The sequence below is a fragment of the Lichenostomus cassidix genome, unplaced genomic scaffold (assembly GCF_008360975.1).
Source record: "Lichenostomus cassidix isolate B80296 unplaced genomic scaffold, HeHo_3.0 HiC_scaffold_40, whole genome shotgun sequence".
Lineage (NCBI taxonomy): Eukaryota > Metazoa > Chordata > Aves > Passeriformes > Meliphagidae > Lichenostomus > Lichenostomus cassidix.
Genome location: NW_028147459.1, coordinates 946,374 through 965,092, shown reverse-complemented (window position 1 = coordinate 965,092; position 18,719 = coordinate 946,374). Strand labels below are relative to the sequence as shown.

At 66.5% G+C, this 18,719-nt stretch overlaps 3 protein-coding genes across 6 annotated transcripts in view; 2 read left to right on the top strand and 1 right to left on the bottom strand.

Annotated features, from left to right (window-relative positions):
* Positions 1–7,167, top strand: part of SPTBN2 (spectrin beta, non-erythrocytic 2) — a 33,964-nt gene extending 26,797 nt beyond the window's left edge. Inside the window, exons 25-36 of the mRNA XM_085046280.1 lie at positions 236–440; positions 828–1,202; positions 1,704–1,948; positions 2,505–2,643; positions 3,067–3,151; positions 3,542–3,738; positions 4,257–4,417; positions 4,595–4,667; positions 4,754–4,902; positions 5,676–5,849; positions 6,695–6,737; positions 6,829–7,167. Of these exons, the coding sequence (XP_084902406.1) occupies positions 236–440; positions 828–1,202; positions 1,704–1,948; positions 2,505–2,643; positions 3,067–3,151; positions 3,542–3,738; positions 4,257–4,417; positions 4,595–4,667; positions 4,754–4,902; positions 5,676–5,849; positions 6,695–6,737; positions 6,829–7,050 (2,068 nt within the window). The 3' untranslated portion in view covers positions 7,051–7,167. The remainder of the gene's footprint in view (positions 1–235; positions 441–827; positions 1,203–1,703; positions 1,949–2,504; positions 2,644–3,066; positions 3,152–3,541; positions 3,739–4,256; positions 4,418–4,594; positions 4,668–4,753; positions 4,903–5,675; positions 5,850–6,694; positions 6,738–6,828) is intronic.
* Positions 7,168–7,836: 669 nt separating this feature from the next.
* On the top strand, positions 7,837–12,459 carry LOC146422437 (RNA-binding protein 4-like). Of its 4 annotated transcripts, none has more exons than XM_085046484.1 (4): positions 7,837–7,929; positions 9,350–9,771; positions 10,795–11,496; positions 11,953–12,459. In XM_085046484.1, exons 2-3 carry the CDS (start codon positions 9,360–9,362, stop codon positions 11,487–11,489), a joined length of 1,107 nt encoding a protein of 368 aa, XP_084902610.1. In that variant the 5' UTR covers positions 7,837–7,929; positions 9,350–9,359; the 3' UTR covers positions 11,490–11,496; positions 11,953–12,459. The 4 variants fall into 4 exon arrangements, with proteins under 4 accessions (XP_084902610.1, XP_084902609.1, XP_084902611.1 ...); XM_085046483.1 differs by having other exon boundaries at positions 7,862–7,956; XM_085046485.1 differs by lacking the exon at positions 7,837–7,929 and adding an exon at positions 7,974–8,095.
* Positions 12,460–13,518: 1,059 nt separating this feature from the next.
* Positions 13,519–18,648, bottom strand: RBM14 (RNA binding motif protein 14). Its single transcript, XM_085046384.1, has 3 exons — positions 18,157–18,648; positions 14,385–16,005; positions 13,519–14,022 (listed from the first exon to the last, which is right to left on the bottom strand). The coding sequence occupies exons 1-3, from the start codon at positions 18,500–18,502 to the stop codon at positions 13,818–13,820; spliced, it is 2,172 nt and encodes a 723-aa protein (XP_084902510.1). The 5' UTR covers positions 18,503–18,648; the 3' UTR covers positions 13,519–13,817.
* Positions 18,649–18,719: the final 71 nt, after the last annotated feature.

Here is an 18,719-nt window from a genome sequence, read left to right as displayed (position 1 = left end):
TCTCTGTCCCCATGTCCCATGGGTGACACTGCTGTCCCCTGGGTGACCCCACTGTCCCTCTGTCCCACGGGTGACCTCTCTGTCCCCATGTCCCCCGGGTGACCCCTCTGTCCCCCGGGTGACCCCACTGTCCCCCGGGTGACCCCTCTGTCCCCATGTCCCCCGGGTGACCTCTCTGTCCCCTGGGTGACCTCACTGTCCCCCGGGTGACCCCTCTGTCCCCATGTCCCCCCAGCGAGCGGCTCCGTGCCCGCGCCGCGCAGGTGCAGCGTCTCTACGCGGGGCTGTGTCACCTGGCTGGGGACCGCAGGGCCACCCTGCAGGGCCACCACCGGCTGTGCCAGCTGCGCCGGGACCTCGATGACCTGGAGCAGTGGATCTCGGAGCGGGAGGTGGTGGCAGCGTCCCGGGAGCTGGGGCAGGACTTCGAGCACGTCACGGTGAGGGGACATCGGGGGACACCGGGAAGGGCTGGGTGGAGTTCCGGTGTCACCTCGATGCCAGGTGGTCCCCAGGTCACCGTGATGGCAGAGAAGCTCATCTTCCTCTGTCACTGGAGGTGTCCCTGTGTCCCCTTATCCCCAGGGATGTCCCTGTCACCGCAGGTGCCCCCCTGAGGCTGGCCTGTCCTATATTTCCCTGTCACCAGATGTGTCTCTGTGTCCCCCTGTCCCCAGGGATGTCCTTGTCACTGGGGCTGTCCCATGTCCCCTACCCCCAGGAATGTCCTGTCCCTGGGACTGCCCCCTGACCCCAGCCTGTCCCCTGTCCCCCTGCCTCCCTGTGCCCCCCTCACCGGTCCCCTCACCTGTCCCCTGTCCCCACAGCTGCTCCGGGACAAGTTCCGCGAGTTCTCCCGGGACACGGGCGGGCTGGGCCAGGAGCGGGTGGACGCGGCCAACGCGGCGGCGGCGGCGCTGATCGCCGGGGGCCACCCGGAGCGGGCGGCGGTGGCCCAGTGGCAGGCGGGGCTGAACGAGGCGTGGGCAGAGCTGCTGGAGCTGGTGGCCACCCGGGCGCAGGAGCTGGCGGCCGCGCACGACCTGCAGCGCTTCCGCCGCGACGCTCGGCAGGTGCTGGCGCAGCTCCGCGACAAGGCGCGGCAGGTCCCCGAGGAGCTGGGACGCGACCTGCGGGCGGCAGAGGGGCTGGAGAGGCAGCACCGCGCCTTCGAGCATGATGTGCAGGCTCTGAGCGCGCAGGTGAGGGGACACAGGGGACACAGGGGACAGGGGAGGGGACAGGGACGGGTGAGGGGGCAGGAGGGACAGGGAGGGACAGGGGAACATGGGGTGGGATGGTGACACAGGGACGGAATGTGACTGAAGGGTTGGTGCAGCTCTTGTCCCATCGAGGTGGCTCTGAGTGGGAAATGTCACTTGTCCCATGTCACACATATCCCACCTGTCCCCGCAGGTGACAGCTGTCCAGGAGGCTGCAGCGCACCTGTCACACCTGTCACACCTTTCACACCTGTCCCCATGCAGGTGACAGCTGTCCAGGAGGCTGCAGCATGCCTGTCACACCTGTCCCATGTCTCACCTGTCCCATGTCACACCTGTCCCATGTCACACCTGTCCCCTCAGGTGACAGCTGTCCAGGAGGCCGCAGCACACCTGTCACACCTGTCCCACCTATCACACCTGTCCCATGTCTCACCTGTCCCATGTCACACCTGTCCCATGTCACACCTGTCCCCGCAGGTGACAGCTGTCCAGGAGGCCGCAGCGCGCCTGGCCGCGGCGTACGCTGGCCCTCGGGCGGAGGAGCTGCGGGCGCAGGAGGGCGCGGTGGCCACGGCCTGGGCTGAGCTCCGTGCCCGCTGCCAGCGCCGCCGCCGCCTGCTCGGGGACACCGTGGAGCAGTTCCGGTTCCTCCGCGCCGCCCGCGACCTCCGGCTCTGGATGGACGGGATGCACCTGCAGCTGCAGGCCCGGGAGCGGCCCAGGTGGGACACAGGGGGACACCCTGGGGACATGGGGACAGCGCTGGGGATGTGGAGACACCACGGGGACACACAGGGATGGGGGCAGTCTGGGATGTGGGGACATGGGGGGACACAGGGACATTGGAACACAGAGATGTGGGGACACACAGGGACAGCACTGGGGACATGAGGACACCCTGGGGACACTCTGGGGACACGGGGACAGCCCTGGGGATGTGGAGACACCACGGGGACACACAGGGATGAGGGGCAGTTTGGGACATGGGGACACAGGGACACAGGGACACACAGGGACATTGGAACACAGAGATGTGGGGACACCCTGGGGACACCCTGGGGACACCCTGGGGACACGGGGACAGCCCTGGCAACACCCCTGACACTTGGGGACATCTCAGGGACATGAGGACACCCCACGGACACTGCAGTGACTCCAGCGTGGGGCTGTGACCACAGCCACCCTGGTGGCCCAGCCCCACCTGGCTGCACCCAGGCAGAGGCTGGGTGTCCCCACGGTCACCCCTGATGTCCCTGTCCCCGTCCCTGTCCCCTGCAGGGACGTCACGGCGGCCGAGCTGCTGATCCAGCAGCACCAGGGGCTGCGGGCGGAGCTGGAGGCACGCGAGGGCTCCTTCAGTGCCGCTGTCGCCGCGGCCACCGCCCTGCTGCAGCGCGGCCACCACGACGCCGACAAGGTGGCACCATGTCCCTGTGTCCCCAGACTTGTCACTGTCCCTGTGTCCCCAGCCTTGTCACTGTCCCCGTGTCCCCAGCCCCGCGTCCATCCCCCTGTCCAAATCGTCTCCATGGTTCTGTCCCCATCCTATGTCCCCTCATGTCCCTGTTGCTGTCCCTGTTGTCCCCAGCCTCACCCTGCACCTCCATCCCCATGTCCTTGTCCCCATCCTGTCCCTAACCATGTTCTCTTGTCCCTGTCCCCCATCAGTGTGTCCCCATCCCTGTCCCCACCTTTGTCTCCATCCCCATCCCTGTGTCCTGCCTCCATCCCTGTCCCTGTGTCCCACCCGACCCCATGTCCCCGATCTGTCCTCGTGTCCCCCTCTGTCCCCGTGTCCCCCCTCTGTCCCCATGTCCCCCCTGACCCCGTGTCCCCCCAGCTGTCCCAGGAGCTGGCCGAGCTCCAGGAGCGCCGCAGGGACATCGGGGAGCGCTGGCAGGACAAGCTGGACTGGCTGCAAACCGGTGAGAACTGGGGGGGTCCCGCATGTCCCCAATGTCCCCCCCGTGTCCCCTCACACCCCCCTGCCAGGCTCAGGTACTCCTCCATGGGGTGTGGATTGGAGTGTCCCTGTCACTCTCCAATGGGGGGACAGAGGTGGCAGAGGGGGTCCCTGTGTGCCTCGTGTCACCTCTCAGTGCTCGGGGTGGGGGTCAGGGGTGGCCAGAGGGACATCCCTGTCCCCTCCTGACCCCCTCAGTGCCCCAAGGGGGTGGTCAGCGGTGGCAGAAGGGTGTCCCTGTGTCCCCTCAGTGCCCGGCGCTGTAGTCAGGGGTGCCGGCGGGGATTCAGGGGTGACAGAAAGCTGTCCTTGTCCCCTGGTGACCCCCTGGTGACTGTCCCCGTGTCCCCAGTGCTGGAGGTGCTGGTGTTCGGACGCGACGCGGCCACTGCCGAGGCGTGGCTGGCTAGCAGGGAGCCGCTGGCCCGCGCCCCCGAGCTGGGCTCCAGCCTGGCCGAGGCAGAGACTCTCCTCAAACGCCACCAGAGCTTCCAAAAAGCCGCGGCAGCCTGGGACGAGAGATTCGCCGCCCTGAGCCGCCTCACCACGGTGGGGACATTGGGGACATCGGGGGACATCGGGGGACAGGGGGGATGGGGACTGGGGGTGGGTGGGAATGGGTGGACATGGGGAATAGGGGGAATGGGAATTGGGGTGGGAATGGGGGAATTGGGGAGGGGGCACAGGGAGGAAATGGGGGACATCGGGGGACATCAGGGGACATCGGGGGACATGGGGAATTGGGGGGAATGAGAGGAATTGGGGAGGGGGCACAGGGTGGAAATGGGGGACACGGGGAGGGGGACATGGGGGGAATGAGAGGAAATGGGGAGGGGACACAGGGAGGAAATGGGGGGACAAGGAGGGGACACGGGGGGATGGAGCACTGCGACGCTAGGGGGACATTGCGGGGCTTGGGGTCACTGTGACACCAAGGGGATACAGGGTGGGAAGGGGTTTGGGGTCCCCCCTGTGTCACCTCCATGCCCTGGGGGGGTCCCCATGGGATCTCGGTGTCCCCCACCCCCGTCACGGGGGTGTCCCCAACCCCCCCCGTGTCCCCCCAGCTGGAGGAGAAGGAGCGGCAGCGGCGCCAGGAGGAGGAGGAGGCGGCGAGGAAGAAGCTGCAGCCCCCCGAGCCCCCCCCGGCCCTGGCTGAAGTGGGGGGGACACCCCCGGTGGTGCCCCCCGAGAGCCAGGACGGGGGAGGGGGCGGCGAGGTCCAGAGGTGAGGGGGGGGGAGGCTGGGAGGGGAAATTTTGGGAGGACATTGAGGATTGGGGGAAATTTTGGGGGGACACCCTGCGGATTGGGGGGGGTCCGATGTGGGATATGGGGGGGGAATCTGGGGAGGGGCTTCTGGGGGGTGACAAGGGGGTCACCCCTGTGTCCCCACCCCCCCCAGAGCCCCCACCCCCCAACGCCCACCGGACGCTCCGACCCTCAACGGGATCCGCCCCGACAGCGCCGCCAGCCAGGTAACCCCCCCGACCCCCCAAAATACAGGGGGGGACACCCCCGGACCCCTCTGGAGGACCCCTCCTCACCCCTGTCGCCCCCCCAGGTGCCCAACGGGGCGCAGGAGGGGGGGCCCGGCCTGGGGGGGGTGGCGGCCACGCTGCCCCCCCGCGTTCCCCCCCCGCCCGAGACCCTCGAGGGGGGGCTGTGCCGCAAGCAGGAGCTGGAGGCGCCCGGCAAGAGGGCCACCAACAGGTGGGGACGGCGACACGGCCTGGGGACACCCTCGGGACACCCGGGACACTCCCCGGCCTTGGGGACATCCCCGGGTCACTCCCCGGCCTTGGGGACATCCCCGGGACACGCCCCATTCATGGCCACGCCCCCATATCCTCCTTCCCGCCCAGGCCACGCCCCTTGCTGCCACACCCACACGCTTTGCCTTATATGGAGCGCCTGGCTCCGCCCACAGACCGCGCCCTGCGCAGGCCACGCCCATTTAATGCCACGCCCCTCCCTTAAAGGCACAACCCCCTCTAGGTCCTGGGCTGTGTCCTGGGGGATCGGGGGTCCCTTAAATGTCCCCTGTGACTCCCCAGGTCCTGGCAGAGCCCTGGCTGTGTCCTGCGGGTTTGGGGGGTCCCCTAAACGTCCCCCTGATGTCCCTGCAGGTTCTGGCAGAGCTCTGGCGGTGTCCTGGGGGGTCGGGGGTCCCTTAAACCCCCCTCCCCCCGTGACTCCGCAGGTCCTGGCAGAGCCCTAGCTGTGTTCTGGGGGGTCGGGGGTCCCTTAAACCCCCCCCCCGTGACTCCCCAGGTCCTGGCAGAGCCCTGGCTGTGTCCTGCGGGTTTGGGGGGTCCCCTAGACGTCCCCTGATGTCCCCGCAGGTCCTGGCAGAGCCCTAGCTGTGTCCTGGGGGGTCGGGGGTCCCCTAAACCCCCCCCCGTGACTCCCCAGGTCCTGGCAGAGCCCTGGCTGTGTCCTGCCGGTTTGGGGGGTCCCCTAAACGTCCCCCGATGTCCCCGCAGGTCCTGGCAGAGCCTGTACTGCGTGCTGCGGGGGGGAGCCCTGAGCGTGTTCAAGGACGCGCGGGGGGCTGGCGCGGGGGTCCCGTACCACGGCGAGCCCCCCACCTCCCTGCGCGGCGCCCGCTGCCACCCGGCCACCGCCTACCGCAAACGGAAACACGTTTTCAGGCTGGGGTACGGGGGGAAATGGGGGAAAAATTGGGGAAAAATGGGGGAAATTGTGGGGGAGGAGATAGGAGGATGTGGGGGAATAATGGGGAAAATGGGGGATAATGGGGGAAATTGGGGGAATAATGGGGAAAATGGGGAAATTGGGGGAATAATGGGGAAATTGGGGAGATAATGGGGAAAATTGGGGGAATAATGGGGAAAATTGGGGGATAATGGGAAAAATGGAATATGGGGAAAATTGGAGGAATAATGGGGAAAATTGGGGGAAAATTGGGAAAACGGGAAATTGTGGGGAAGAAATAGGAGGACATGGGGGAATAATGGGGAAAACTGGGGGAAATGAGGGGGAAATGGGGAGAAAATGGGAAGGAGAGAGGGGAAAACATCGGGGGATGTGGGGGGAAAACTTGGGGGAGAAAGGAGGAAGAATGGGGGAATAATGGGGAAATTGGGGGAAATGAGGGAGGAAATGGGAAGAAAATGGGAAGGAGAGAGGGAAACATCAGGGGGATGTCGGGGAAATGGGGAAAAATGGGAGAAAGGACGAAGAATGGGGGAATAATGGAGAGGAGAGAGGGAAAATAGGGGGGGTGTGGGGGGATATGGGGGAGAAAAGTGGGGGATACAGGGGATGGAATGAGGGAAAAATTAGGGAAAAATGGGGAAAACATGGGAGGATGTGGGGAGGGGAATGGGGAAAAGTGGGGAGAAAATGGGAGGGATTTGGGGGAAAAATGGGGGATGGAATGGGTAAAATGGGAGGGATATGGGGGGAAACACGGGGGGGACACGGGTTAGAAATGGGGGGACACAAAGGGGTCCCAGTGGCTGATTCCAGCCCCCCCCAGGCTGAGCGATGGGAAGGAATTCCTCTTCCAGGCTAAGGACGAGGTGAGACTTCTGTCCCCTCGATGTCCCCTCGATGTCCCCTGACTCCCCCCAATCCTCCCAGTGTCCCCAATGTCCCCGTGTCCCCCCCCAGGCTGACATGGCCCTGTGGCTCCGGGGGATCGAAGCCGCCGCCGGTGCCGCGTTGGGTCCGGGGGGACCCCGGGAGGGCTCGGGGGTCCCCGGGGGTGTCCCCAAGGTGATGTCGCGGGCCCTGAGCCTCCCCCCCGTGCAGCCCCCCGCCGACGGGGTCCCCCGGCCCCGCGAGCCCAAGGAGAGGGAGAAACGCTTCAGCTTTTTCAAGAAGAACAAGTAGAGTTTGGGGGATCCCGGAGCTGACGGAGGGACACGGGGCGGGGCTGAGTGTCTCCCCCCCTGTCCCGGTGATGTCGCCGCGCAGCCCCCACCCCAATAAAGTGATTGGAGACAGAGATTGGGGGTCTGAGTGTGCTGGGGAGGGACTGGGATGGACTGGGAGGGGGTGGGAGGGACTGGGATGGACTGGGAGGGGGTGAGATTGGAATAGGGATGGACTGGGATGGACTGGGAGGGACTGGGAGGGGGTGGGATTGGAATAGGGATGGCGGTGGGGTGGAAATGGGAATCGGGGGGCGATGGGATGAGGATGGGATTCACGCGTGGGTGGGACTGAGAGCAGAATGGGTTGGAATGGGATGAAAATGGGATTGGGATGCGGATGGGGGTGGGGAAGGGGCGGGATGGGATTGGGATACGGATGGGAAGGATTAGGAAGGGGCTGGGCTGGTTTCGAGCTGGGTGGGGGTTAGGCGGTGGGCGGCGCGGGGTAACCCAGTGCTCCCAGTATGGATTCCAGTGATCCCAGTACGGACCCCAGTGCTCCCAATACCCCCAATATACCCCCAGTACAGGCCCAGCGCTCCCAGTATGGACCCCAGAGCGAACCCCAGCCCTCCCAGTGCTCCCAGTACGACCAGCAGTGCTCGGCTCCCACCCCCATCCCCATCAATGAGCAGCCCCGACCCCCCCCCAGCAGCCCCATGGACCGCTCCGCCCTTGGCCCCGCCCCCTCCCACCCATGATTGGCTGCAACCCCTCCGTGGGCGTGGCCATATGGCGGAGCGATGACGTAACGCGGCGGCATTTGACGGACAGCGCCGTAGGCCAATGAGCGCGCGGGACGCGGGGCGGGGTCGGGAGACGCCGCCGCCATTTTGTGAGCAGCGCGCGGCGGACGGGGCAGGTGGGGGCGGGGGGGGCCCGGGGGGGTTCGGGACCGGGGATGGGGACCGGGGACCGGGACCGGGGGGTGACACACGGGCCAGGCTCGGCCACGGCCCCGCTGAGGCGCCCGGAGGCCTCGGGAGGGGCGATCCGAGCGGGTCTGGGGGAGATCTCGGGCCTGTGGAGCGGCGGGGTTTGGGGAGGGTCGCAGATCTGAGGGGTCTCGAGGCTGTGAGGGGGTCTGAGGCCCGGCGGGGGATAAAAGGATTTGGGGATATCAACCCTTAAAACCCCTGAGAGGTTTTAGGGTTCGGAGCGCGGCTCTGCCCTGTGGGGGGGGGCACGCAGGTTTTGGGGTGTTTGTGGGTGAAATCTTGGGGGACGTCAGAGATTTAGGGTGTTTTTTGGGGGTACTTGAGGGCTCTGCCCTGCAGGAATAGAGATGTCAGGTGTTTAGATGGATTTTTGGGGTGTCGCAGGTTTGAGGTGTTTTTTGGGGCTGTCAGAGGGTAATGGTGTTTTTTGGAGGTGTTTGTGGGCATAGTGTGAGTACCTCTGCACTGGCAGAGGTTTGGGGTGTTTATTTTGAGGGAGATTTGGGGTGTTTGAGGCTCTCTGTGCCCTGAAGGAGCAGGGACAGATTCTTTGGGGTGTCTGTGGGCACAGTCCCAGGAATCCACACACAGTTTTGGGATGCTTATTCAGAGGGGGTTTGGCACTCTACCCTGAAGGAGCACAAGCAAAATTTGGGGGGATTTGGGGCTGCGAGACCGCCTCAGCGCTGGGGAAACACACAGAGGTTCAGGGTGTTTATTTGGGTGGAGGATTTGGGGTGTTTGGGGGCACAGACAAAGGATCGGGGTGTTTATTTGAGGGGCATTTGGGGCACAGCCCCGGGGACACACAGGATTGGGGCATTTGAGGAGGATTTGGGCTGTTTGGGGGAACAGCCCTGGAGGAGAAGAGGCAGAGCTTTGGGGTTTTTATTTGAGGGGGATTTGGGGTGTTTGTGGACACAGCCCTGGAGGAGAAGAGGCAGAGCTTTGGGGTGTTTATTTGAGGAGGATTTGGGCCGTTTGGGGGAACAGCCCTGGAGGAGAAGAAGCAGAGCTTTGGGGTGTTTATTTGGGGAGGATTTGGGGTGTTTGGAGGCACAGCCCTGTGCACACACATAGAGGCTTGGGGTGTTAATCCAGGGAGGATTAGGGAGAACAGCCCTGCGGACAAACACTGAGATCAGCGTGTTTATTTGGGGTTTCGGTGGGCACAGCCCTGCATCCTTACAAAGAGGTGTTTCAGGGGATTTGGGACTGTCTGTGGGCACATCCCCAAGGACACACAGAGGGGCCTGGGCTGTTTCTCCGGGGGTTTCGGGGGCGCTTTGGGGCTCACCACGGCGCTGTCCGGCGCAGGCGGGTCGCGATGGTGAAGCTGTTCATCGGGAACCTGCCGCGGGAGGCGACGGAGCAGGAGATCCGCTCCCTGTTCGAGCAGTACGGCAAGGTGCTCGAGTGTGACATCATCAAGAACTACGGCTTCGTGCACATCGAGGACAAGACGGCGGCCGAGGACGCCATCCGCAACCTGCACCACCACAAGCTACACGGCGTCTGCATCAACGTGGAGGCCAGCAAGAACAAGAGCAAGGCCTCCACCAAGCTGCACGTGGGCAACATCAGCCCCACGTGCACCAACTTGGAGCTGCGAGCCAAGTTCGAGGAGTATGGCCCCGTCATAGAGTGCGACATCGTCAAGGACTATGCCTTCGTGCACATGGAGCGGGCTGAGGATGCCGTGGAGGCCATCCGGGGGCTGGACAACACCGAGTTCCAAGGTGAGGCGTGGGGCTGGGCAGCGGGAGGCCTCTGGGGTTCCCGGTGGACACTCCTGGCTCCGGGGTGGATCCCAGATGTGACCACGGCGGCTCTGCGGAGCCGTCAAGCGCCCTCGGGGCTCTGGGGTTGGTGTCGGTTGGTGCCCGCCCCGCCGCAGCTCCCGGGGCCGCCCGCACGGCGCGGCCGGAGACAGGGCGAAGGGCTTGGGGGCTCTGGGCCGGGGAGGACGGGACTGACCCATCTCTGATTAACCAGCACGGCCGCCCCGCAGGAGGACCCCGACGGTGACGTCCTGTGCCGGGCCGGAGCAGCGGGTGACGCCAGGCTGCCGCCCGCCCTTGTAGCCTTGCCCAGCCTGGTAAGAGGGTGACGGAGGCGCCCGACCCCGCGCCCGGCGTCGCTCGGGCGCTCGACGGGGCCGAGCGGCCGGACTCGAGCCGTGGCGCTGGCGGCGGTGATGGCGAGCGTGTCTCCCGGCCGGGTGCTCAGGGCGGCGTCAGGCGCTTCACCTGCGCGGCGGCGAGGCCGGGCCGGGCGCTCCCGGTGCTCCACACATCCTGCCGCCCCCGTTTCGGGCCTTCCCCAAAAAACAGCGACCCAGCCGGGCCGGTGCAGCCGCGCCTGGAGCTGCCCAGGCCAGATCCGCGCTTGGCTTTGCCTCGTGCCGTGCTCAGGCCGGGCCCCGTTCGCTCCGGGGTGCTTCCCAGTGTCGCATCCCTCTCGCCGCCGCTCCGGCATTTTCCGGCGCGAAGCTTTGCCGTCACACAGAGCCGGCAGTGCTGGGTCCGACCCCGGGCTGCCGGGGCTTTGCTGGGCTGGCCGGTGTGGCCACGCTCAGCTGTGGCAGCACCGTCCCGGTCAGCTGCTGTCCAGTGTCCGTCCGGCGGCTCATGCTCGGTCCCGCGGCGGCTCCTCCCGCGCCGGTGGCTGCGGAGGGCTGGGGGGTGACGGCCGGTCCCATCCCGTCCCACCGGTGCCCCAGCACGGCCACACTGACCCTGCCTCTCGCGTCTCTCCCCAAGGCAAGCGGATGCGCGTGCAGCTGTCCACCAGCCGGCTGCGGACGGCGCCCGGGATGGGAGACAAGAGCGGCTGCTACCGCTGCGGGAAGGAGGGGCACTGGTCTAAGGAATGCCCGGTCGATCGCCCGGGGCAAGTGGCGGACTTTGCCGAGGCCTATAACGAGCAGTACGGAGCCGTGCGCACTCCCTACACCGCGGGCTATGGGGAGACGGTGTATTACGATGAGGCCTACGGCGGGATGGCCGACTACTACAAGCGCTACCGCGTCCGCTCCTACGCCACGGCCTCGGCGTACGACGCCTACGCGGAGCAGACCATGGCCCAGTACTCCCAGTACGCCCAGTACTCCCAGGTCCAGTCTTCGGCCATGGCCGCCACCACGGCCATGGCCGGCCGCATCCCCACCACCTTAGACGCGTACGACCGAGCGCTGCTGCCCACCCCGGGCGCGGCGGCCGCCGTCGCCGCCGCCGCCGCCACCGCTGCGGCCGCCGCCGCGTCCTCCACATATTACACCCGGGACAGGAGCCCCCTGCGCCGCACGGCCGCCGCGGCCAGCACCGTCGGAGAGGCGTACACGTACGAGCGTGGGCAGCTGTCGCCCGTCTCCTCGGTGGCCCGGGCGTCCCTCTACGACATGCAGCGCTTCGGGCGGGACCCGTACGCGGACCGGGCGCGATACTCCGCCTTTTGAGCCGGAGGTGAGCGCGTTGGCGGCTCTTGGTGCCGCGGGGGGGCCCTCCTGCTGCTGATCCCGGTTGTGCTGGTTGAGCTCGAGGCGGGTGACGGGTCACAGTTACACGGACAGGCCCTGCGGGCGTTAAAGCCCAGCTGTGGTGAGTGGGGCAGTGCTGGTGTCACTCTTACAGCCGTAACTCACATTCGCGCTGGGCCGGGCACTGTCCCGGCACAGTCCCTGCAGGGTGGGGGGGTTCCTGCAGAGCCCCCAGCCCCGGGGCAGCTCCTGCTGCACAGGCTGTGCCCGGGTCCCAGTGAGCCAAGGGTCCCAGTGGGCCAAGGGTCCCAGTGGGCCGGAGCCCTGCTGCTGCTCCACATCAGGACTCAGTTGCTGCCAGAAAGCCGCAGCTCCCCGGGGCTCGGCACGGTTCCGGATTGGCCCCGGGGGCACCTGCGCCAACTCCTCTTTTCTCTTACAGGTAAGATTTGTGCGGCTGGACGTCGGGGTCCCGTCGCACGCCGACTCGGCGCCGCGCGTCTCGGGCCGCGCCGGGTGCCACCGCCGCCGCGTGCCGCTCCCGGGCCCGTTCCTTACGGACGCGCGGCTCGTCCCCAGCCCGGGCAGGATTAGCTCAGCCCCTCCCCTAGCTTCCCCCGCCCCCCTGGGCAGGATTTTGCTTTTCCAGGTAGTTTTGGGTCCCCGCCCTGGGCTTAGGCGTGAGCGCGCAGCCGCAGCCGTAGCCGTCCCCCAGCGCCAGCTTTGCTTTGCTTCGCCGCCTCCTCACTCCCCCAGAGCTCTTCCCGAGTCGTCGTTTTGCCTTTTTTTCCTTTATTTTTTAAGAGGGTGGATAATCCAGTGGTAGGTTTTTAGCCCAACGCCGTAGCTGACCGGAGGCCGCCGCGCCGGCGGGGGTGGAATCCCCCCCAGTGATTTAGAGTCCCCCGACCCCACTTTCCAGTAAAATAAACTCAAAATTTTTAACAAACGGCGCTGGCTCTGCCCCCGGTTCTTTCTCTGCACTCGAGCCCACTCAGAATGTGGCGCGGAACCTTCTGGACTTGCCGGTGCTGCCCGTGCCCTGCCTGCACTGACTGGAGCTCCCAGGGAGGGGCTGCTTCAAAGGGAGGCATCCCCAAAACGGTCCCAGGGCTTCCCAAAGGGGCGCCCAGGGGTAACAGAGGTAGTCCCCCAGCTCTTCTTCCTCCTTGTGGGTGACAGGAGCTGATGATATGTAACCTGCCTAGGGCTAATTACTCCTCAGCCTGCCTTGTTTGTCCCTTAGTGATTCATTTTATCCTCAACCAGCCTTGTTTGTCCCTAAACTGGTTCAATTTGTCCCCAAACTGGCTCGTTTGTCCCTAAATGGCCCACACTGCCCTCCCGCCTCTTGGTGCTCGTTAATTAAGGTCGTTAAGCCCAAGACATGCCTTCAGTGATGTCGCCGGTTCTGCCTCCGCTGGCTCCGCCTCTGCCTTGCCAGCACCGATCATTGTCACCCACAGGCGCTTCTGTCGCCACACCTGGGAACTCTGGGCCAGCTCTGGGGGTTGCGTGGCCACCTTGGCAAGGAGGGAAGAAGCTTTAGACCCTCCTACCTGGCTAATTACCGTGGTGGTTAACAAGCCTTGGCCATCCCCCCCGCCAGTGACAAAGCAGGGACCAAGGCTGTGACCTGTCCCTGGGGACAGACGGGAAGTGTCCACAGGAAGGGTCACAATGGTGACAACAGCACCCACAACCCCTGGCATGGCACGCAGCACCACCCTCAAAACCAGCTTTTCTCACCCAAAACAAGGCCCCGGCGCAGGTCGGCACTGGGGATTGCATAGGGTGGTGTCTTGGCAGAGCTGAGTCCAGCACTTCCCGGTGCCGGCCCTGAACACTGCTCATCCTCCAAATCCGCCTCTTCCATGGTGGGAAAGTGGCTCCAGCACTGGGAGCGGCATCGACCCAGGGTGGGTGGTGATGGTGGCACTGGGAAGTGTCCCCCAGAGCGGGGAGTGGACCCCTGGGTCCGGGAAAGAACCAGGCAGGAGGCGTTGGGAACCGGAGCAGACCCCAGTGTTTATTTACAGTCATAAAAAACCCCGGCACCGTTCCAGGCCTGACTCTGGAAATGGGGAATTCACCCAAAAAACGGGACAATTCATGGTATAAAAGAGTCTCAGCTGCACAGCCACAACCGTTTGCGGGTTATGAACCGGCACGGGACGAACTGCGCGGCCACTGCCAACCGTAACCGCAGAACCTTCTAAAAAATCCCAAACAGCAAAACCAGAAAAAAACGGCTGAAAAAGAACCGTCCGTGCCCCAGTGGGGCAGCGAGCAGGCCCCGTGGCCACCTCAGAGGCGGCGGTGGTAGCCCGAGTGGACGCGGGCGGGCAGGTAGTCGCCGTAGCCGCCCGAGTAGCGGCCGTACTCGCTGTGCGGGTCTGGCAGGCGGCGGTAGTCCAGCGGGGACTTGGTGGGCGAGCGGCGGTACGCCAGCGGCGAGTCCGCTAAGCGCCGGTAATCGGCCAGCTCAGACAGCCGGCGCTCAGAGCCATACCTGGGCAAGAGAAGAGACGGGGATCAGCCGGGGGGGATGGTGCCTGGATCCACCGCCACCGGCGGTTTTGTGTCCACCCAGGGACGCACCGCGATGGGCAGAGCCGGCGCAGGACGGGATCGGACACCGGGCGCCACGGAAGCCCCATTGTGAGCCACCACCTCTCCACCCACACCAACCCCCATCCCACCCCCGGGATCTGCGCGGCCGAGCGGAGCCATGGCGCCCACCACGCTGGGCGATAGCGAGCCGCGCCGGTGCCGCGTGGCGCCGGTCAAGCTGCAAGCGGTGCGCCAGAGCCCGGCGAGCCGGCGAGCAGCAGGAGGCAGGGGCGGGGATCGGTGCCCCGCCCGGCACCGTACCTTTTAGCCAGAGAGGACTTTTTGTACGGGTCGTCGTAGGCGGTGCTGCGAGGTGGGGAGAGGCGGGTGCGCTCGTAGGGCGGTGCGGCGGTGGCCTGCGCCAGGCCCAGGTAGGAGCCCGCCGGCTGCCCCAGCTGGCTCGGCCCGTCGTAGGCGCTGCCCGGTTGGGCTCGGTACGCAGCCGCCAGCGCGGCGGAGGAAGGCTGCTGCGCTGGGTAGGAGGCCGCCATGGCACCAGAGGCCTGGGCCCGGTACGCGGCTGTCAGCGGGGCAGAGGCCTGTGCCTTGTAGGAGGCGGCGGCGACGGCGGCCTGGCTGCTGTAGGATGCGGCCAGCGAGGAGCCCGTCTGGGCGCCGTAACCGGCGGGCAGTGCGGCAGCCGCAGGTTGGCTACCGTAGGATGCGGGCAGACCCGCAGTGGGCTGGGCACCATACGAGGCTGAGTGGCCCACGGTGGGCTGGGCGCCGTACGAGGAGGACAGCGCAGGCTGGGCACCGTAGGAGGCCGAGTGGCCGGCCACAGGCTGGTAGGCAGCGGCGGCGTGACCGGCCACAGCCTGGGCGCTGTAGGAGGTGGCGTGCACTGCCACGGCCTGGGCGCTGTAGCCGGTGGATAGTGTGGCACCAGGCTGGGCACCATAGGAGCTGGCATGGCCATCCATAGGCTGAGCGCCATAGGAGGCTGCGGCCGGCTGGGCGCCGTAGGACGCCACATGTGTGGCCACGGCCTGAGCGCTGTAGGAGCTGGCGGGGCCGGCGGCAGGCTGGGCGCCATACGCGGCGATGGCGGGCTGGGCGCCATAGCTAGCTGAGTAGCCCGAGGCAGGCTGGGCGCCATAGGAGGAGGCCAGAGCGGCAGATTGGACGCCGTAGGAGCTGAGGGAGTTGGCGGCGGCAGGCTGCGCGCCGTACGAGGCGGCAGCAGCAGGCTGGGCGCCGTAGGAGCCAAGGGAGTTGGCGGCAGCGGGCTGAGCGCCCACTGCGCCTAGGGAGCCGACTGAGGGCTGGGAGCGGTAGGCGCTGCCCAGCGAGGCCGAGGGCTGCGTGCGGTATGCAGCAGCCTGGCCTGTGTTGGGCTGTGAGCGGTACGCCACGCCCAGGGAGGCCGAGGGCTGGGCTCGGTACGCGGCCCCCAGCGAGGCCGAGGGCTGGGCGCGGTAGGCAGCCGGCTGTGCTGTCACGGGGAGTGTCACCGCCGCGTAGCCAGCGCGGGTGGGCGAGCGCCGCAGCGGGCTGCGGTCCCTGCCGAAGTAGGAGGGGGAGGCGGGCCGGGGCTGAGCCTCGAAGGCGTCGTACTTGGCGCCGAAGCGCTGCTGGTAATCGTACAGGGAGGGGGTCGTGGTGTAGCCAGCGCCTGCAGCCGAGGGGAAGGCGGCATCGGCCGCCCGGCGCTGCTGGTCGAAGCCCTCGATCTTGGGCTGGAACTTCTCGCGGTACTCGAGGCCGATGCGCTTGGTCTTGTCGACGCCGAGGGCGGGCGGCGGGGCCTGGCCCGTGCCCTTCTTCTGCACGTTGGTGGAGAGCTCCACGTTCACCCGGCGCCCCTTCACCTCCTTCCCATTTAGGTTTTCGATGGCAACTTTAGCATCGGCTTCGTTCTCCATGTGCACAAAGGCATAGTCTGACAAAGCAGCAGAGAGAGCAGTGAGGGGAGAAAACACAAGTCGTTACAGGAGCCGGCGCTAACGAGCCGTGTGGCGGCAGCGGGACGGGCGCAGGATGGGCACTGCCAGCCCCGGGACGGCGCTGCCGGCCCCGCTCGCCGGCGAAGACACGACCACCACCGTCGGCTCTGCCCCATGTTAATCTGGTCGCAGCCCACCCGGCGTGCCCCAGCTCACAGCCTCCCCCAGCCCGCCTGGCTCCCTTCGTGTCCCCCCAATTTCTGCCTCCTGTGACCACCCTCACGACCACTCCCTGGCACATGGGGACAAAGGGCCCCAGGCTGGGCTGGCAGTGCCAGCCCCATGGGCTTAGCTGGGACGTCCTGGCAGTGAGCGGAGCAAAGCTGAGAGAACCGGCGCCAGCACAGAGAGCGGGACAGGGACAGAGGAGGTGGGGACAGAGCGGGGAGAGGAGGAGGAGAGACAAGGGAAGACAGAGAGGGAGAGAAGGGAACGGGGACTTAAGAAAGACAGAGGGGAAGAGGAGGGAGAAAGGGGAAGGTGGGAGGGGAAGGGCCTGAGCACCCTCATGAGCGCCTGGCCACAGCGAGGAGCCGGCACCACGCAGCACAACCACGGCTCGGCAGCACAGAGGCGTCTGAGGACAGTGAGGAGCGGGGAAGCGGGACCTGGTGGCAGCTCTGGTGGCCACCTGTGGCACGTGGCCCAGTGGGTTTGGGGGTCAGATGCCCCCATGGTGGTCATGGGGAAGTCATCCCCGCGGCACGACGGGTCCGGGGCCGACACAGGGCAGGAGGGCAGCGACCCCGTGCTGTTTCCCCTGCGGTCACTGACCAAGACCACCAGAACCAGTGACAACCCACCCAAGGCTGTGCTGGGTGTGCCAGGAGCGTCACTGACCAGCCAAACCCATCCCAGACTTTGAAGCATCAGCACCATGTCACCCTCCCCTGTGTTCCCCCTCTACCATCCCGCCCTCCTGGCTCCTATCCATGTTCATATGTCCCACTGTGGCAGCCCAAAGAGGGGATGTCCCCTCTATGTGCCCCCCAGCCCTCCTGCCATGCCCTGTGGTGGCCATGGCACCCCCTGAACCCAAGGGGACGTGGAGAAGAGTCTGCCAGGCTCTGCTGGTGGCTGCAACCTGGGACGAGAGAGCAGAGGAACAAAGGGGCAGGAGGACATGGGTACTGCAGGGACATCACCGTGTCTCCAAGGCTGGGCGAGACGGGATGAAGTGACACCAGGGTCAGGGGGAGATGGGTGACCCCATCACGCTGTGCTAGGCGTCCCCAGTGTGAAACCACTGAGCCCCTCGGGCAGGGCAGTTTGTCTCAGCTCTGTGTCCGACTGTGTCTGTGGAGGCCAGGCCATGGTGGGATGGGAGTGATTTAGTCACAGAGGTGGCAGCAGCGGGCAGGAGGTTGTGATGGAGCATGTGGCTGCCTGGAGGGGGGTGCAGCAGGGGTTCAGGGGGTGAGAGATGGTTTGTAGAGCCCAGAGAGTATTGCATGGCCCCACCTGGAGCTGGGGGAGGTAACGGCAGAGAACAAAGCTGCCAGGAAGGGGTTATGGGGGTGTTCAGAAGTGTGGGAAGCCCATAGGGGCCACTTAAGGGAAGCGAGGGAGGATGAGAAGGTCGGCTGGAGGAGGAATGATGTGGAGCTTGAGGGGCCTGGGGAGCCCACGCGGGCTGACATGGCCCCACCTGGGGCTTGTGGAGGCGATAGGACGAGGCTGGCTGGAGGAGGGTTATCAGGGGAGTTACGGGGTCAGGGGCACCTACAGGGGCTCGCACAGCCCCAGCTGAGCCTGAGAGAGGCGGCGGAAGAAACGTGGCTGGCAGGAGCAGGGTTAAGGGGTCTGGGCCGCCCACACAAGCCCGCACCGCCCCGGCCGGGGCAGGCGGAGACGATGGAGGACGTGGCCGCCAGGAAAGGGGTTACGGGAGCTCACTCGGGCTCGCACGGCCCCGCTCGGGGCAGGGGGGAGGCGGCAGAAACCCCTCCCGCTCCACCAGCCCGGGCCGTGCCGCTGTCCGGGCGGGGGCGACGCCGCAGTCGGACGGAACTCGGGCGCCACGAGTCACCCGGCAGCGCAGGCCGAGCTCGGTGGGGGCCGCGCGGCCCCGGCGGCGGGTCCGGTACCTTTCACCACGTCGCACTCCACCACGGGGCCGTACTGCTGGAAGAGCGAGCGCAGCTCCCCGCTCGTGCACGCGGCCGACACATTCCCCACGAAGATCTTGCAGGTGTTGGTGGGGCGCGGCCGGGACGGCTCCACAACGATGCGGCGGCCGTGGAGCTGGTGCCCGTTGAGCTGCGAGATGGCGCGCGCGGCCGCCGCCTCGTCCCGCAGGTGCACGAAGGCGAACTGTTTCATGAGGGCGACGCCCAGCACCGGCCCCGCGACGCCGGCGAACAGCTCGCTCAACTCCTCCGCTGTCGCCTCTTCGGGGACGTTGCCCACGAAGAGTTTGATGCCGGGACGCATCGCGGCGGGGATCGGCGGGGGGAGCGGAGAGGGGACAGAACCGGCAGCGGCGGCGGTAGCTTCAAAATGGCGGCGGCTCCTGAGGGCGGCGGGGGGCGGTGCCGTGCGCAGCGCGCCTGCGTGCCGTGCGCACCTCCCGCGCGCCGGCACGCCCCGCCCACTCCCTCCCGGCCGTGTCGCCCCGCCCACCTCCCCTCAGGCGGCGCCGCCATCTTTC